Source organism: Hibiscus syriacus, unplaced genomic scaffold (assembly GCF_006381635.1).
Source record: "Hibiscus syriacus cultivar Baekdansim isolate YM2019G1 unplaced genomic scaffold, ASM638163v2 tig00111366_pilon, whole genome shotgun sequence".
NCBI classification, from domain to species: Eukaryota; Viridiplantae; Streptophyta; class Magnoliopsida; order Malvales; family Malvaceae; genus Hibiscus; species Hibiscus syriacus.
This window is the reverse complement of record NW_024063071.1, coordinates 1,693,708-1,711,453: the sequence shown is the minus strand read 5'-3', so window position 1 is coordinate 1,711,453 and position 17,746 is coordinate 1,693,708. Positions and strand designations below refer to the sequence as shown.

At 31.3% G+C, this 17,746-nt stretch overlaps 1 protein-coding gene across 1 annotated transcript; it reads right to left on the bottom strand.

Moving 5' to 3' along the window:
* Window positions 1-15,501: 15,501 nt before the first annotated feature.
* Window positions 15,502-16,640, bottom strand: LOC120159439 (probable 2-oxoglutarate-dependent dioxygenase AOP1). The gene is made up of 3 exons (XM_039170034.1): window positions 16,241-16,640; window positions 15,834-16,155; window positions 15,502-15,753 (listed from the first exon to the last, which is right to left on the bottom strand). The coding sequence occupies exons 1-3, from the start codon at window positions 16,609-16,611 to the stop codon at window positions 15,502-15,504; spliced, it is 945 nt and encodes a 314-aa protein (XP_039025965.1). The 5' UTR covers window positions 16,612-16,640.
* Between the last annotated feature and the right edge of the window lie 1,106 nt (window positions 16,641-17,746).

Below are 17,746 nucleotides of genomic sequence, written 5' to 3'. Positions count from 1 at the left end.
TTAATTCAATTATTTTATTAAAAAAAAGAGCATCTACCAAATAAATAATTTTAATTTATAGAGATTCTTTGCAATTAGAAAACAGTAATGTATAAGATCACAAATCAGAATCAAATAATTTTATTTAGATTGATGTGAATTATTTCATCCTATCATTGTCTTTTTCCTTAACTAATTATATATTTATTTTTATTAAAATAATTGTGAAAACCACAATCATGACAACTCCAATAACAGGAGTTCATCTTGGCAGATGCAATAACACCACATATTCCAAAAAGAAAAACCTACAGCAACAACCTGCCAAAACCAGGAGCAATATAATAGACAGACCACCCTTGATAATTACTATTTAATTAAGTAAAAAATATACTTGTTTTTTATAGTTATAATCTTGCGTATTTTCGAGGGTATCTATTAGTCTCGTATATTTGTAGAGACGGATGTAAAAATTTACATTAAGGGTATTAATTTAATAAGTTATATTAAAGTTTTAAAAGGTACGAAATTATAAAATTTTAGACGGTGTAAAATTAGATAATCAATAAAAATATAAAGAATATACCTATAAGTATAAAGGAATTTAAAATTTCTAATGGTATAAACACCTAACACCACTCTGTTCATCCATGTGATGTCGAAATTTCCAAATCGTTGGGATCAAATCATCAAATTTAGGTGATTATTGTGTTTAATGCTGCCGAACATTTTTGATTCATCTTCTTGTGTATTTTTAATGTTGGCTGAGTATTTGATCGAGTTGAGTAGAGTAAAAAATTTTTGAGTTGATGCGTCATATTTTATGACTCGAACTTAACTTGAAATTTTTTCGAGTCCAGTCGATACGAGTTTCTATACTAATTTTATTATAATTATTTATAGTATTATAAATTTGTTCCAATTTTTTAATTTTTCCTAACCATATATATATATATATATATATATTTCTTCATATTCTTTTCACATTATAATGTTATTTAATATATCATTCTTTTCACATTATAATGTTATTTAATATATCACATACAATTTAAAATTATAAGATATATTTATAATATTATGTTTCAAAGAATGTATTTTGAGGATAAAAGATTGATGGAAGAATAAAAGGGTCAAAGAATTGATGTGAAGAAAGAATTTGTAAATAATTGTAGCCAAAAGACTAAATTGAGTAAAATGCAAAGTTAAAGAACTAAATTTAAAAAAAAAGAGTACATTTTTAGTAAAAAAAAATAAGAATTGAAGTTACATAGGTATTTTATAGTGGTAGGGGAGCATGTGGTTTAAATTTGGTCAAAAATGTACTTAAAATTAAGGATGAATTAAAGAATGCATAAATCATGCAAATTTGAGGGACTAAATTGAAAAAAATAAAAATTTGTTATCAAAAAGTGGAATTGAAAGTACAGGTATATTCTATGATGGTTTAGGAGCATGTGGTTCAAATTTGATAATAAATTGACTTCAAATGAATTAGTAATTGAATGAATATGCAATAAGAGGCGAAATCGTAAATATGTCAAATTACTCGTACAAATTTTGGTTTTTTGAATTACTTGAAAATTTGAAATTTTAACTTGAATCAAACTCGAAAATCAAATTGATAACTTGATTTGACTTGAATAACTAGAAATTGAAAAAATATTCAATTTTTTAATCAAATCAAATTTTGCTCACCCTTACTTATAATTATAAATTAACCCCTACTTATATTTATAAATTAATTGTTAGATTTCAGTTATTAGTTGGTTAGGTTGTTATTAATCTGTTAGCTTGTTAATTAGATTAATAAATGTTAGTGGATGTATATAAAGATCTTAGCCTTGTAAACTATTATTATGATGAATAAAATAGTTGAAGAACATTTCCTGTAAAAATTCCTTTTAACATGGTATCATGAGTCAGTTAGCTTCCCGTGACTTTTTTCTTCTCGGTCAAAATTGATTTAGGGTTTTTTTCTTCTCTTTTCTCCTCATTCGCTTCCATGGAAACTTCAATCATTGATTTCAATCACCTGTTGTTCTTGCATGCCTCTGATGCACCTGGTTTTCTGCTTGTTTCGCATCAACTTCTTGGTATTGAAAATTATGGTGTATGGAGTAGATCCATGAAGATTGCTCTGCTTGCAAAGAACAAATTAGGTTTTGTCACCGGTGATATGATTGTCGGAGAGAAGATTTTGACGAATCATTACATTCACAATTGGAGAGGTGTAATGCTCTCGTTTTATCCTGGATCCTCAATATAGTAAGCAAGGAGCTCTCGGCTGGGATCGTTTTCGCGTCCAGCGCCGTTGTAGTTTGACAAGATTTGAAGGAAAGATTTGATAAGGTTGATGGATCTCAATCATTCTTCCTTCATCGTGAAATTGCACTCTTACCTCAAGGTGATTCTACAATCTCAGCCTATTTTACCAGATTAAAATTACTCTGAGACGAATATGAAGCTTTGGCTCCGATTTCTCCTTGCGATTGTGCTCTTTCACAACGCATATTTGCTCACTACACTCAACAGAAATTATTTCAATTTCTCATGGGTCTCAATGAGACGTATACTACTGTGCGAAGTCAGATCCTGCTTATGCAGCCATTGTCGTCTGTAAATCATGCGTACTCGATGCTTGTTCAGGAGGAATCGCAGAGGATTCACTCTTCTGTTCTTTTTCTGATTTCTGAAGTTTCAGTTATGTATTTTAATTATGCTGGGAACAGTGACATGAAGAAGTTCTCTGGTGTGTGTGTGATCTCTGTAAGATTCGAGGGCATAAACGTGAGAATTGCTATAGGCTAATTGGATTTCCTGCCGATTTCAAGTTCTCCAAGAAGAAATGAAGTCAGGTGGCTTTGGCTTCTACTAGATCTGCTATCGAATCTCACAATCAGACGAGTTATGAGTCACAACAAGATGTTGCATCCACTGTTCCTATGTTCACACGAGCTCAATATGATCAAATCCTTCACCTCTTGAACAAGGAACCTTATGTGGATCCAACAACAAATGTTGCAGGTACTGATTCTGCAAATACTAGTCTCTCTTTCAATTGGATATTAGATACAAGTGCTACTGACTATATGTTATCTGACTTTCAAAGGCTAATATCTCCTATTCCATGCACATCAGAATCTAGATTTGTATATTTACCTAATGGCCAAACATCTCCCATAACACATACAAGTTCTTTTTACCTTAACCAGGATCATTCCCTTCCAAATGTCATGTTTGTTCCCAAATTTTCACATAACCTCCTATCTATTTCCAAATTAACCAAAGAACTTAATTGCAGTGTTTTCTTTTACCCTAACTTTTGAATTTTACAGGATCACTCCACTAGAAGGATGAAGGGGATTGGTAGAGAGTTTTGCGGGCTATATTTTTTTTATTATACTACTTTTGGTTCTGGTATTTTTTCTGTTTCTCATTGTAATTCTTTTTTTTTTCTTGTATTCCTGCCTTTGGGTCTTCAAATTGTATGAGCCTTTCAACCATTAATAATACTGAGCTTTGGCATGCTCATTTAGTGTAACATCCCAAACTACGGGTTAGTGATTAAATTATAAAATTTCAGAATTTGGTGATTAAAATAAAATCATTGAATAGTTCAATGATCTATGTGGAGATATTTCCTGAAAGTTGTTAGTAATTATTAAAAAAATTAAAGGGCAAAATGGTTATTTGACTTAGAAAAGAATAAAATAATGATATATATAGGGATAAGGTTGAGAGATTTCTCCATAAATCTCTTCACTCTTCATTCTTCATTTTCTTCTCTTCTCCAACGTGAAGCCACAAGCCAAGGTAAGTTTGATTTATTTTGGTTAATTCTTAAAATTCAAGAGTGGGTTTTGATCCTTAGATGATAATTAAGCTTAAGGAAAGCTTAAGTTATCTTAAAATCAAAAGATAAAGGAGTTAGGGAAAATTAAAGATTTGGAGTTCTTGAGTGAAATCTTGAAATAGAGTTGATAAGTTTTTGAAGTTAAATTTGACTTGTCATCAACTTAATTAAGAGACATGAAGTGATAGAATTGAATTTAGTGTATATTGAAAATTGGGTATGATTATTGATTTTTATATGGAGAATAGGATTTTGAGGTTTGAGATGTGATAAATGAGTAGAAATTGGTTTAAGTATGTATATTTGAGTTACGAGTATGAAAGTGAATGAAACATGAAGAATTGAAGTTGGAAATATTGAATTTTTGTGTATGAACAGTGATTTCTGGGCATGTGCATCGATACACTTTGAGTATGTACCGATGCAGTAAGACAAATTTTGAAGGTGCATCGAGACATTAAGGAGTGCATCAATGCATGGGAATTTCGAAGCTATTTTTGTGTACCGATGCACCCATAGTGCATCGATACACCCCTAAAGGAAAAATGGAATTTTGGATCATTAAACTAGCTTGAGTTATTAACATCAAGTTATAAAGTTTAGGTTTCTGATAATCGTCTCGAAAATTATGTTTATGTAGATATTGAGCCTAAACAAGTTTCAGAACAACCAAAGAATTAGGATTGAATCAAAGAAAGGTAAGGTGAGTGCAATTTAATTTGTACTTATATTATTGAATAAACATTGGCTTGCGATGAGCCAGTGACGGAGTTACTATGGTAAGAATTGACTCCTAAAGTGTTATTTGAATTTTGATTGATATGATGATTATGTGTGCATGAATAGATGAGTATATGGAAATGAGTATGTGTAATAAGTGATACTGAATTACATGAATAAAGGAAAATATGACATAAGTTATTTGACATTGATACATGAAATATATGTAAGTATGTACATGAATACATGTATAAATTTATATGCTATGTGATTATATGCACATGTGATACAATGGTATATGATATGAAATAAATATTTACATATACATATGGTATGCGACAGAAGAAAAGAAATATGTGATTATAAGATCAATGATTACACGTACATGTGATACGTGACAGAAAAGAATAGATATGTATTTATAAGAGAAATAATATGAATAAGTTATGTGAATTGTTATAAATAATAATGCCCATGTTATATAATATGAGAGCTAGTGGTATAGTTGGCATGCCAAGAGTCGAGGGTTTTTATTTATGTCTTTCGAGACATATGGACAGGATTACCTATGTTCTAAGGAACATATGAACATTTTACCTAGGTTCTTCGGGACCTATGGATAGTTTTCGATGTTCTTTATGACCTCTGGATACGTCCTTTGAGACATTTATACGAGCTATGGTGAAAGTAATAGTGCACAACCTCAATGTACTCGAATACCTTAAGTTCTCAATAATGTGCATGGGCTAATAAAGAGACAACAACAAATACAATATATGAGATGTATATGCTTTTGGTGATATGAAATATGTTACATGAATTATATGATGTTATGTGTGTTATATGATATGTAGAAATAATAAGTACAAAATCATACAATAATGGTAGAGATCATGATAATGATAATATATATATGCATGTATGTATTCTATTATATGATATGTTTTATGGTTTTTATTATATGTTTTATATGTCTCACCAAGTCTATGACTTAGCGTGTGATTGTTTCACACGTAGGGTTCGAGAAGAGGAAGATTGATAAAAGTTATGCAAGACAGGTCAGTTCCTCCTTTCCAAAGATCAGATCAGAAAAGAAATGTATAATATGTATTTTGTAATAAGGAAATTGGTTGGCGTGTAAATAAATGATTAAATCTGATATGTTCTAATCGGTTTTAAAAAGTCATACGATTGAGTTTTGTAATGTTTTAAATGCGTATATGTAATTGATAAATTTTATACGGATTAAAGCTTAAATTTTTACGAGTTTTATATACGTTTTACAAAGTTACTGTAGCAGTGCATCGATGCACTATAGCAGTGCATCGATACACAATTTTGCTTCGATATTTTTTGCGCATCGATACACTGTAGCACTGTTCATGGTACTGTTCATTAATGTTCACGATACTGTTTATATCATATAGTAATGTTCATAAATACGTTTTTGCCTTAAAATTTTATAACGTACATAATGCAATAATATATCATCGTTTCTTAATATAAGTTTAAATATTATGATATTTGGTAAGAATATTGTTTTAAAAAGTTAATATGACATATCAGACTCGTATCTGGGTCGGTTACGGGTTAAGGTGTTACATTTAATGGTATCAGAACTACGGTTTAGCCGATTCTAAGCTAAAAATGAAGTCAAAAGTGTTTTAAAAAGTATACAGGCCAACACAAAGTAAAAAAATTTCTGATATGATAGTGTAAGGAGTATAATATCTTGATAATAGAGTTAAAGTGTTATGTTATATTAGATGTATGATCATGAGAGTTCCAAAGTGAAACACAAGGCAATAGACTGAAGGTAATAGCATTCATCTGCACTGGCCAGGTAGGAAGAAGAGTGAACACCTCAGGGAGTACCTGTATAAGATTAGAGAATATTTTATGATGTGAAATGATATTTTGATGTGTTTTCAATTTTCCACTTCTTTAATTCATAGAATGAATGTATCGAAATAGTTAAAAGTGTTAAGAGCACCCGAGCTCAAGAGTTAATTTGAAGAAGGTTCTGTTGTTACAGACCTTTAGTTAAATGATATGAAGATAATGTTAGAAGGTTTCATTTCTCCAAAGTGGAGAAGTTAAATTGAGTAATTTCGTTACTACGTTGGTAGGCTAGAGTATGGTGGACAAATGTCACCATAAGAATGTTAAAATATAAGACAAATGAAGCTAGAATATACGAGCTTGAAGCAAGGGAATTACACATGCATGTGTATGAGTATAAGTTTAATAAGTTTAACAGATTTATTGCTAAGATGATTCTGATTAAGAAGGATACATGTGATTGGTTGTTTAGGGCTTACGCCTTCAATTAAAATTGGTTTTGAATTGTTTTTATTTCAAGAAATGGTTAATCGCGTTAAAGCTCTAGCAAGATCTCAGAATGAAAGGATTGGAGAACAAAAATATCAGTTGATTAAGAAAATTAGTGCTTCATAGAGTTAAGCACCATCAAAGAAATGTAGAGATTCTGGTTTTCAATTTTAAACCAAACATGAATTAGTTGTATTCTCCGCTAGAGAATAAAACCAATCGGTTCAGACGGATTGGAAATTATAGTATTAAAGGAACTTTATCGTTCTAAAATAGAATAGTTTCTTTACAGCATGGACAAAATAAAGTGGAGAAGATTGTTGTTAATTAGAGAATATTAAAAGACCAAGGAATGGTTTAAGAATATGTATATCAGCGATCAATTATAAGACAGAGGTAAATGGAATGGTTGAATTCGAACCAAAAGAATTATATTATGGATGAATGAGAATAAAGGTTTGATAAGTGAAGGAAATAGAGGATGAATTATTTTGACTGGAAAGAATATATATATATATATATATGGATAGTTTGATGAAGGTTTACGTTTTGATTGAAAGAAATAAGTTGACTAATAAAGTGGTGTGATAGTGAATGTATTAAAGTTAAAGGATATGTATGTTTGAAGGAAACAAAGGATTGATAGAAAAGTTAAAAGGATAAAGAGAGATAAGTATAAATGATATGAAAGGAATGTAAAAGCATAAGAGAAAAAAATAATGAAAGAATTAAAGTAATGAAGTGAAGTTTATGGTAGCACGAAAGATTTACTGAAGAGGTGATATGTGAAAAGGAATAGTAGACGTGTATATGGTATTGTGTATAAACAAGAGTATGGATATGATAAGAGTTTATACTCTAGAAGGAAAGAGTTAGCGATGGCTAACAAAATTATATGATGGAAATGTATTGGAATTATAAGATATTATTAGGATATGATAACCAAATATGAAGTGGATTCGGATACAGTCATATATATTGATTATGTGATGTGATGTGGTGAAGGAGATAAGGATTTATATGTTTAAGAGAAGGTAAAGAGTAATAGAAAACTTTAAGAATGATGATATCGGTGATCAATTTATAAGAAAAAGAAAGTTACAACTTTTGATTTTGAAACAGAGGAATAGTACTGTGTGTAAGAAAAAGTTTTAGTTTGAAAAGTTGAGTAAGATACCGTTGAGGAAAATTGTGACAGAAAAGAAGGTATATGATAGGATTGATAAGGGTTGTACCCTATATTAAAAAACTAAGGATTGTGTTCAGAAAAGTGAATGTGCAATCAAATAATATTAGAGGATTTCTCCTATTCTAAAGTGGAGAATTTAAAGGAAGAGGGTTTTATAGAAATAAAAGAGGATTATCAAAGTTAAGAAGATGCGATAAAAAAATCGGTAATCAGGAATAAGCACAAGAGATATGAAAAGAGTATGAGAGCCTGAAGAAAATATATAATCTATGTTACAAAAAGATTTTGAATTTACGGCGGAGTAAAGGGATAAGGAAATTAAATGAAAAAAGAAATTAAAGGGTTGAGTATGATAAAGGTTTTATGGAAGTGTATGTGATAAGTTCGATATAGAAATACGAAAAGTGTGCAAGGGATGTGAAAAGATTGTTTGATTTTATAAAGTATATGTTTAATTACGTTTGAAGAAGATTTAAAGTTAATACCTTTTATTATAAAAAGGTGATTATTCCTTGAACAAGTAAGTGAGATTATATGAAGAAGAAGAAATTGTGTATTGTAATACAGACAATAATTAAAGAATGAGTAAATATTTGGTTTATGGTGTAAAGTAATTAAAGAATGATGAAGGAAATCAATTGATTCATAATATTGAGTAGTAAGGATTGGATGTTACTATTTATGATGAGTGATATTATATGGAATTTTAGAAAGATCAAAGGAAAATGCAGAATAGAAGAGAGAAAAGACATAAATAAATTGAGGTTACTTGTTACTGTTTATATGATAAGTGACAATAGATGAATATATAAGGGGAAAAATTAGTTGAAGAACTAAAAAAAAGTAATTAAAGGAGACAACATAAGAACATTATGAGATATGTTTTTATCAATGTGTGCAATGAAAATTCAAGGACAAATTTTCTTAAAAGGAGGGGAGATTTGTAACATCCCAAACTACGGGTTAGTGATTAAATTGTAAAATTTTAGAATTTGGTGATTAAAATAAAATCGTTAAATAGTTTAATGATTTATGTGGAGATATTTCCTGAAAGTTGTTAGTAATTATTAAAAGAATTAAAGGGCAAAATGGTCATTTGAATTAGAAAAGAATAAAATAGTGATATATATGGGGATAAGGTTGAGAGATTTCTCCAGAAATCTCTTCACTCTTCATTCTTCATTTTCTTCTCCTCTCCAACATGAAGCCACAAGCCAATGTAAATTTGATTTATTTTGGTTAATTCTTAAAATTCAAGAGTGGGTTTTGATCCTTATATGATAATTAAGCTTAAGGAAAGCTTAAGTTATCTTAAAATCAAAAGATAAAGGAGTTAGGGAAAATTAAAGATTTGGAGTTCTTGAGTGAAATCTTGAAATAGAGTTGATAAGTTGAATTTTGAAGTTAAATTTGACTTGTCATCAACTTAATTAAGAGATATGGAGTGATAGAATTGAATTTAGTGTCTATTGAAAATTGGGTATGATTATTGATTTTTATATGAAGAATAGGATCTTGAGGTTTGAGATGTGATAAATGAGTAGAAATTGGTTTAAGTATGTATATTTGAGTTAAGAGTATGAAAGTGAATGAAACATGAAGAATTGAAACTGGAAATAGTGAATTTTCGTGCATAAACAATGATTTATGGGCAGGTGCATCGATATACAATGAGTATGTACCGATGCATTAAGACAAATTTTGAAGGTGCATCGAGACATTAAGGAGTGCATCGATGCATGGGAATTTCGAAGCTATTTTGTGTACCGATGCACCCATAGTACATCGATACACCCCTAAAGGAAAAATGGAATTTTGGATCATTAAACTAGCTTGAGTTATTAACATCAAGTTATAAAGTTCAGGCTTATGATAATCGTCTCGAAAATTATGTTTATGTAGATATTGAGCCTAAACAAGTTTCGGAACAACCAAAGAATTAGGATTGAATCAAAGCAAGGATAAGGTGAGTGCAATTTAATTTGTACTTATATTATTGAATAAACATTGGCTTGCGATGAGCCAGTGATGGAGTTACTATGGTAAGAAGTGACTCATAAAATTTTATTTGAATTTTGATTGATATGATGCTTATGGTGCATGAATACATGAGTATATAGAAATGAGTATGTGTAATAAGTGATACTGAATTACATGGATAAAGGAAAATATGACATAAGTTATTTGAAATTGATACACGAAATATATGTAAGTATGTACATGAATACATGTATAAATTTATATGTTATGTGATTATATGCAAATGTGATACATGTTATATGATATGAAATAAATATTTACACATACATATGGTATGCGAGAGAAGAAAAGAAATATGTGATTATAAGATCAATGATTACACGTACATGTGATACGTGACAGAAAAGAAGAGATATGTATTTATAAGAGAAATGATATGAATAAGTGATGTGAATTGTTATAAATGATATTGCTCATGTTATATGATATGAGAGCTAGTGGTATAGTTGGCATGCCAAGAGTTGAGGGTTTACTTATGTCTTTCGAGACATATGGACAGGATTACCTATGTTCTAAGGAACATATGGACAGTTTACGTAGGTTCTTCGGGACCTATGGACAGATGCCGAGGTTCTTTATGACTTCTAGATAGGTCATTCAAGACATTTATACGAGCTATGGTGACAGCAATAGTGCACAACCTCAATAAACTCGAATACCTTAAGTTATCAATAATGTACATGGGCTAATAAAGAGATAACAACAAATACAATATATGAGATGTATATGCTTTTGGTGATATGAAATATGTTACATGAATTACATGATGCTATGTGTGTTATATTATATACAAAAATGATAAGTACAAAATCATACGATAATGGTAGAGATCATGATAATGATAATATATATATGCATGTATGTATTATGTTATATGAGATGTTTTATGGTTTTTATTATATGTTTTATATGTCTCACTAAGTCTATGACTTAGCGTGTGATTGTTTCACACGTAGATTTCGAGAATATGAAGATTGATAAAAGTTATGCAAGACAGATCAGTTCCTCCTTTCCAAAGATTAAATCAGAAAAGAAATGTATAGTATGTATTTTGTAATAAGGAAAGTGGTTGGTATGTAAATAAAGGATTAAATCCGATATGTTCTAATTGGTTTTGAAAAGTCATACGATTGAGTTTTGTAATGTTTTAAATGTGTATATGTACTTGATAAATTTTATACGGATGAAAGCTTAAATTTTTATGAGTTTATGTACGTTTTACGAAAGTTACTGTAGTAGTACATCGATGCACTGTAGCAGTGCATCGATACACAATTTTGCTTCGATATTTTTTGTGCATCGATATACTGTAACAATGCATCGATACACTGTAGCACTATTCATGATGATGTTCATTACTGCTCATGGTATTGTTCATACCGTATAGTACTGTTCATAAATAAGTTTTTGCCTCAAAATTTTATAACGGACATGATTCAATAATATATCATCGTATTTTCTTAATATAAGTTCAAATATTCTGATATTTGGTAAAAAATTGTTTTAAAAAGTCAATGTGACATCTCGGACTCGTATCCGGGTAAGGTACGGGTTGGGGTGTTACATTTAGGGCATTCCTCTTTCTCCAGTTTACATAAAATACCATATTTACAATCTTATAAGTTTCATGCTGATTGTATCCATAAGTGTTCTATTTTTCCTCTTGCTAAACTGTCTAGGTTACCCTTTCCTCAAAGTATTTCTAGAGCATTTAAACCCTTTGATTTAATACATATTGACCTATGGGGGCCTTATAGGATTTCTACTCATAATGGTTATAGGTATTTTCTTACCATTTTTTATTATCACACAATGATATCTTGGATTTTCTTGTTGAGGCTTAAGAGTGATGCAATCCACTCTTTAAAACAGTTCTTTGCTTATGTGAAAAATCATTTTTTAGTCATAATTAAGTTCAGTAGAAGTGACAATGGTTCTGAGTTCTTTGTTACTGAATGTTCTTCTTTCTTTTCTTCCTTGGGTATTGTTCATCAAAGCTCTTGTGTTCATACTCCTCAGCAAATTGGTATTGCTGAAAAAAAGCACAAACATTTGTTAAAGGTAGCTAGAGCTCTAAAATTTCATTCCCAAGTTCCTGATAAATTTTGGGGAGAATGTGTCAACACAGCTTGTTATATAATTAATATGTTATCTTCTTCTTTTTTAGCTGGCAAAAGCCCTTTTGAACTCCTTCATGGTAAACCTCCTAATCTTTCTCATATGAGGATTTTTGGATGTTTATGTTATGATACTCAACCAAACTACAAAGATAAATTCTCTCCAAAAGCAATACCTTCTATCTTCATGGGCTATTTTGCCACTCAAAAAGGATATCTCATGTTTAATCTTGAAAAACAAACATTCTTTGTTAATAGAGATGTAAAGTTTCATGAGGACATTTTTCCTTTTAAGTTTCCTATTTCTTCTTCTTCATTATTTTTTCCTGTTCAAGATGTTTCTGATTCAGACTTTCTGGTCATGCCCTTTCACACTACTCAGCCCAATTTTTCTTTTATACCTTTTGTTTCTTCATACCAGTCTGCATCACCTCAAGCTTCAACAAATGATTCTGTTATACCTCAACCTATTGTTTCTGATGATTCTTTATCAAGTAGCATTTCTATCCCTCCTAGACAGTTTACTAGGGTCAAAAAACAGTCTGTTTGGTTACATGATTATGTGTAATCCTACCAATCTTCCTCTCTTCCAGGTACTTATCCCATTTCTAATTTTCATTCTTATTTTCATATCTATGTTAAAACTCAAATTTATCTTTCTTCTATCTTTTATTTGGTTGAACCTAAGACTTATAAAGAAGCCATTCAAAATCATGTATGGATTAAAGCCATGAATTAGGAGATTTTAGCTTTGGAATCCAATAATACTTGGTCATTGGTTTCCCTGCCTTCTAATAAGACTCCTAAATACAATTCACATGGTGAAGTGGAAAGGTTTAAAGCTCGTCTTGTTGCTAAATGGTACACTAAAAAAGAATGGGTTGATTCTGTTGAGACCTTCTTTCCTGTGGCAAAATTGGTCACTGTCAGGACAGTTCTTGCTCTTGCTTCCATTCATTATTGGCATTCTTTTCAGTTGGATGTTTATAATGCTTTCCTCCAAGGTGATTTAGTTAAGGAGGTATACATGTCATTTCCTGAAGGTTTTTGCAGTCAGGGGAGACTAGGGTGTGCAGACTGCAAAAATCCTTGTATGGACTAAAGCAAACTTCAAGACAGTGGAACATGAAGCTGACAGAGGCATTTATAATGGCAGGTTATTCTCAAAGAAGTTTGATTATTCATTGTTTACTAAGTCACAAGGAAGCAAAATTGTCATAATGCTCATATATGTGGAAGATTTTTGATAACTGGAAATGACAATGGGTTGATTGAAGAACTCAAAGGAATTTTGAACAGAAATTTCAAGATGAAGGATCTTGGTGAATTAAGGTATTTTCTTGGTTTGGAAATATTGAGATCAGAAAAATGAATAGTTATAAATCAAAGGAAGTGTGCCTTGGAGTTAATTGAAGAAACTAAACTAGGGGGTGTTAGGCCTGCTGCAACTCCTTTGGAGCAAAATAAAAGGTTGTCATCAGAATATGAGTTGTTAAAAGACAAGACAAGTTATCAAAGGTTGATTGGGAATTTAATTTACCTTACTAACACAAGACCTGACATTACTTATTCAGTGCAATTACTGAGTCAATTCATGCAGCAACCAAAGAAATTACATTTAGAGGCAACTTTGAGGGTGGTCAGGTATGTTAAAGGTAGTCCAGGTCAAGAGGTGTTGCTAAGTGCAAAAAGTCAGTGCCAACTTCAAGCTTTTTGTGACTGAGATTAGGCAACTTGTCCAATGACTAGAAGGTCAGTAACATGTTTTTGTGTGAAACTGGGAGACTCCTTGCTGTCCTGGAAATCCAAGAAACAAAACACAATTGCAAGGTCATCTGCTGAGGCAAAATACCGTAGTATGGCAATGACTGCTACAGAAATAGTTTGGTTAACAGGTATGCTAAGTGAACTCGGGTTCAAGAACATAGGAACAGTAAAGTTGATGTGTGATAACAAGGCAGCTCTTCAAATAGCAACAAATCCAGTTTTTCATGAAAGAAAAAAGCACATTGAAATTGATTGCCATTTTGTTCGAGAGAAAATTCAAGAATGAATAATTGAAACTGAGTATGTGAAGACAATAGATCAGCAGGCAGACATTTTAACAAAAGCCTTGGGAGTTTAACAACATGAATACTTGATTTCCAAGTTGGGGTTAATTAACATCTTTAACCACCAACTTGAGGGGGAGTGTTAGATTTTAGTTATTAGTTAGTTAGGTTGTTATTAATCTATTAGCTTGTTAGTTAGATTAATAACTGTTAGTGGTTGTATATAAAGATCTTAGCCTTGTAAACTATTATTATGATAAATAAAATAGTTGAAGCACCTTTCCTGTAAAAATTCCTTTTAACATTAATCTATCAATTTACACTAAATGTTCAATAAGGAAAAACTTAGAAGGAGATCATTCCCGTCTTGAAATGGAAGAGCGTTTAAACTAGTTTGAATTTAAAGCTTTCTTGTATTATCATTCGATAGTTTCTTTAATAGAATTATATGATAGTTGATTGATCTCAAAGTATAGTTCTATAAATATAAATTTGTTCAAACCGTTCGAAAAAATTGATTTTTTTGGAAACTTTGAAACATATTTGTAATGGGTAAAGATAGAAGTTCGAATCATAAAATTATGATTTTATATTCTATTTTATAAGACCTTTACAACAATATATCACATGATTAAACTTGAGTAATGAATAAGAAATTGATTCTCACATAAAACTATTTATGAATAGTTTTCTGAATTATGTTGAATAAAATGAGAAGTTTATATACCACATTAGTAGGATACAAGTGTTGGAGATATTTATATACATGAACTAATTTGGATATTGTAGAACCTACAAAATAAGACTCTACCTCGCGCACGGAGAGTACAATTCGATGTGAATCTAAAACTGACGTAGTTGGGATACATTTGCACGACGTGGACGATAAAAAATGTTCGGATCAATTGAGTAACACGTAAATTTTTTTTTTTTTGTCATTACCCATTATTGAACCGAACACATTGATAGATATAGAAAGACCAAGAGCTTGATCACACAATTCCTTACATTACATATAACAAATGTATCTATACCCAAATCTTAGATATTTCAATAACCTTTAAGATCAGGTCTAGCACCATAGGTTATAGGATACTTTTCAAATCACAAGTGTGTAGGGGTATTTTACATCAAACCTTAATCGGGTAAGTTTCTATTACCCTATTATTTTTATCTTTAATATATATATATAGAGAGAGAGAGAGCGAGACTCAAATCTTAAACACCGCAATAAGCTTGGAGATGAGATCCAAAATGACTGAGAGAGACCTGGGCAGAGTAAAACCTTAAATATTCTTCGTAGTCAAAGGGTTTGAACATGATGGGATTTTTGTCATTCACAAGCTCTTCCGGAGCCTTTACATGGTACCCTGCTCTGGTGCCTGCAAATAATCCCACCACGTACCTTGTCTTATTCTCCTTCATCAAGACATGGTGATAATTCGAAGACAACCCACCATTTAACCATGCCTGTAATAATATTATTTGTGATTAATGGCTTTTTTTGAGTTTTAAACAATGAAGAATGTATGATGAATAAGTGACATTACTCTGAGGGACTCTCCCACCACAACTATGAAAGAGTTTGGTGAGGGTTTTACATCCATCCATTCGCCATCTTTGTTATGAATCTGCAGTCCATCAACCTCATTTTGATACAATAGAGTCACCATATTCTGGTCGGTGTGAGCAACTATGCCACTGGTTGGCTCGCCATTTTGGGGCGCTTTATATTTGCTGAGCTTTAGCATGTAATTCGTGTTGTCGATGAGCTCATCCGCGTACTTTTCAACGCCAAAAATCTCCAAAATCAGCCTCCTAATTGTCTTCTCTAATCTAGTTGATTGCTGTGTGAAAGAGACCAGAGTTTTACTGCCAAATGAACGCCGATTAGTTAATATATTTGAATTGAAAAAAGAAAAGGGTTAGTTAACTGAAAGAGTGATTATTTTTGAACCTGAAGCTTATGTTTCCGTGAGGCCACATGGTGGTAGTCAGGCGTTGTTCGATGTTTTCAGCGATCTGGGCTTCATCAATCGTCATGCTTTCAAGCAATTTCGATGGATGCCCATAGTAGCCACGAAAGGGTTTGTCCGAAACATAGAGCTTTCTTGTTTCTAAAGGCAAGTCGAAGGCCTCTTCCATGGCTCCAAATAGTGCATCTCGAAGCTCCAGCACTTGGTCCAACGAAGCCTCGAAACAAGCGAACTCCTCCAATGCTTCACGGACTCGGTGTTTCATCGAATCCCATTCAGGGCTGCCCGGTTTCAGGTTTTGGTTTGAGAAATCTATAACCGGAAGCTTAATCGGTGTTCCTGAGCTCATCATTTTTATTATGTATACAAACAGATAATGGAAGACTTGTCTGATTAATGTCTACATATAATGCCTGAATTTATACTCAGATTAGTCTACAAAAATCAGAAACTAATAATGAATTAAAAAAATATATTAATATTTTTTTTTGTCTTTTTATATACAATAAACAAATTTCTTTACCATTAGAAAACAGTAATGTATAAGATCACAAATCAGAATCAAATAATATTATTTAGATTAATGTGAATTAATTATCTTATCCTATCATTGTATTTTTTCTTAAATAATTATATATTAATTTTATTAAAATAATTGTAAAAACCACAATCATAACCACTACAATAACAGGAATTCATCTTAGCAGATGCAATAGCACATATTCCTCAAAGGAAAACCTACCACGGCAACCTGCCAAAATCAGGAGCAATATAATAGGTAGACCATCTCCTGATACTTAATTATATGTTTATGGCTTAATATAAAAATAAGTGTCCAAATTATACATCGAAAAATGTTTTAGTATATAAAGATTTTTTCACTAAAAATAGGTGTCTAACATTTTTTCTGTTACCATTTTAGGTGTCCGGGAGATAACCAATGTTAAAAATCTCCATTAAGTGACACGTGTAACATTTTGGTAATTTTGATTATTTTTATTTAAAATAAAAATAAAAATATATTTAAAAAAACTAATTTTTTTCAAAACTTAAAAGAAAAACCCAAAACTTTCAAAACTTTAATTTTAATCCCTTTGCTACCGCCAACCACCACCAACACCGTCAATCGACCGAACACTCAACAACGTGTGACCGGCCAACCACCCGCGATGAAAACCCCATACTTTCGGAATCGTTCGAACACCAAATCCCCCTAAATCTATAAATTCCTAAAAATAAGGGATTCAAAACCCTAAAACAAAATCTTTAATTTACATCATTTTTTGGATGTTCGATCGGTTGTGAAAGTATAGGGGTTTTGGTCTTGGGTGGTTGGTTGGTCACACATCGTTGGGTGTTCGGCCGAATAAAGGCGTTGGTGGCTGCCGGCGATGGCAATGGGATTAAAATTAAAGTTTTAAAAGTTTTGGGTTTTTTAAGTTTTGAAAAAAATTAAGGTTTTTTTTAAAAAAATAATTGTTTAAATA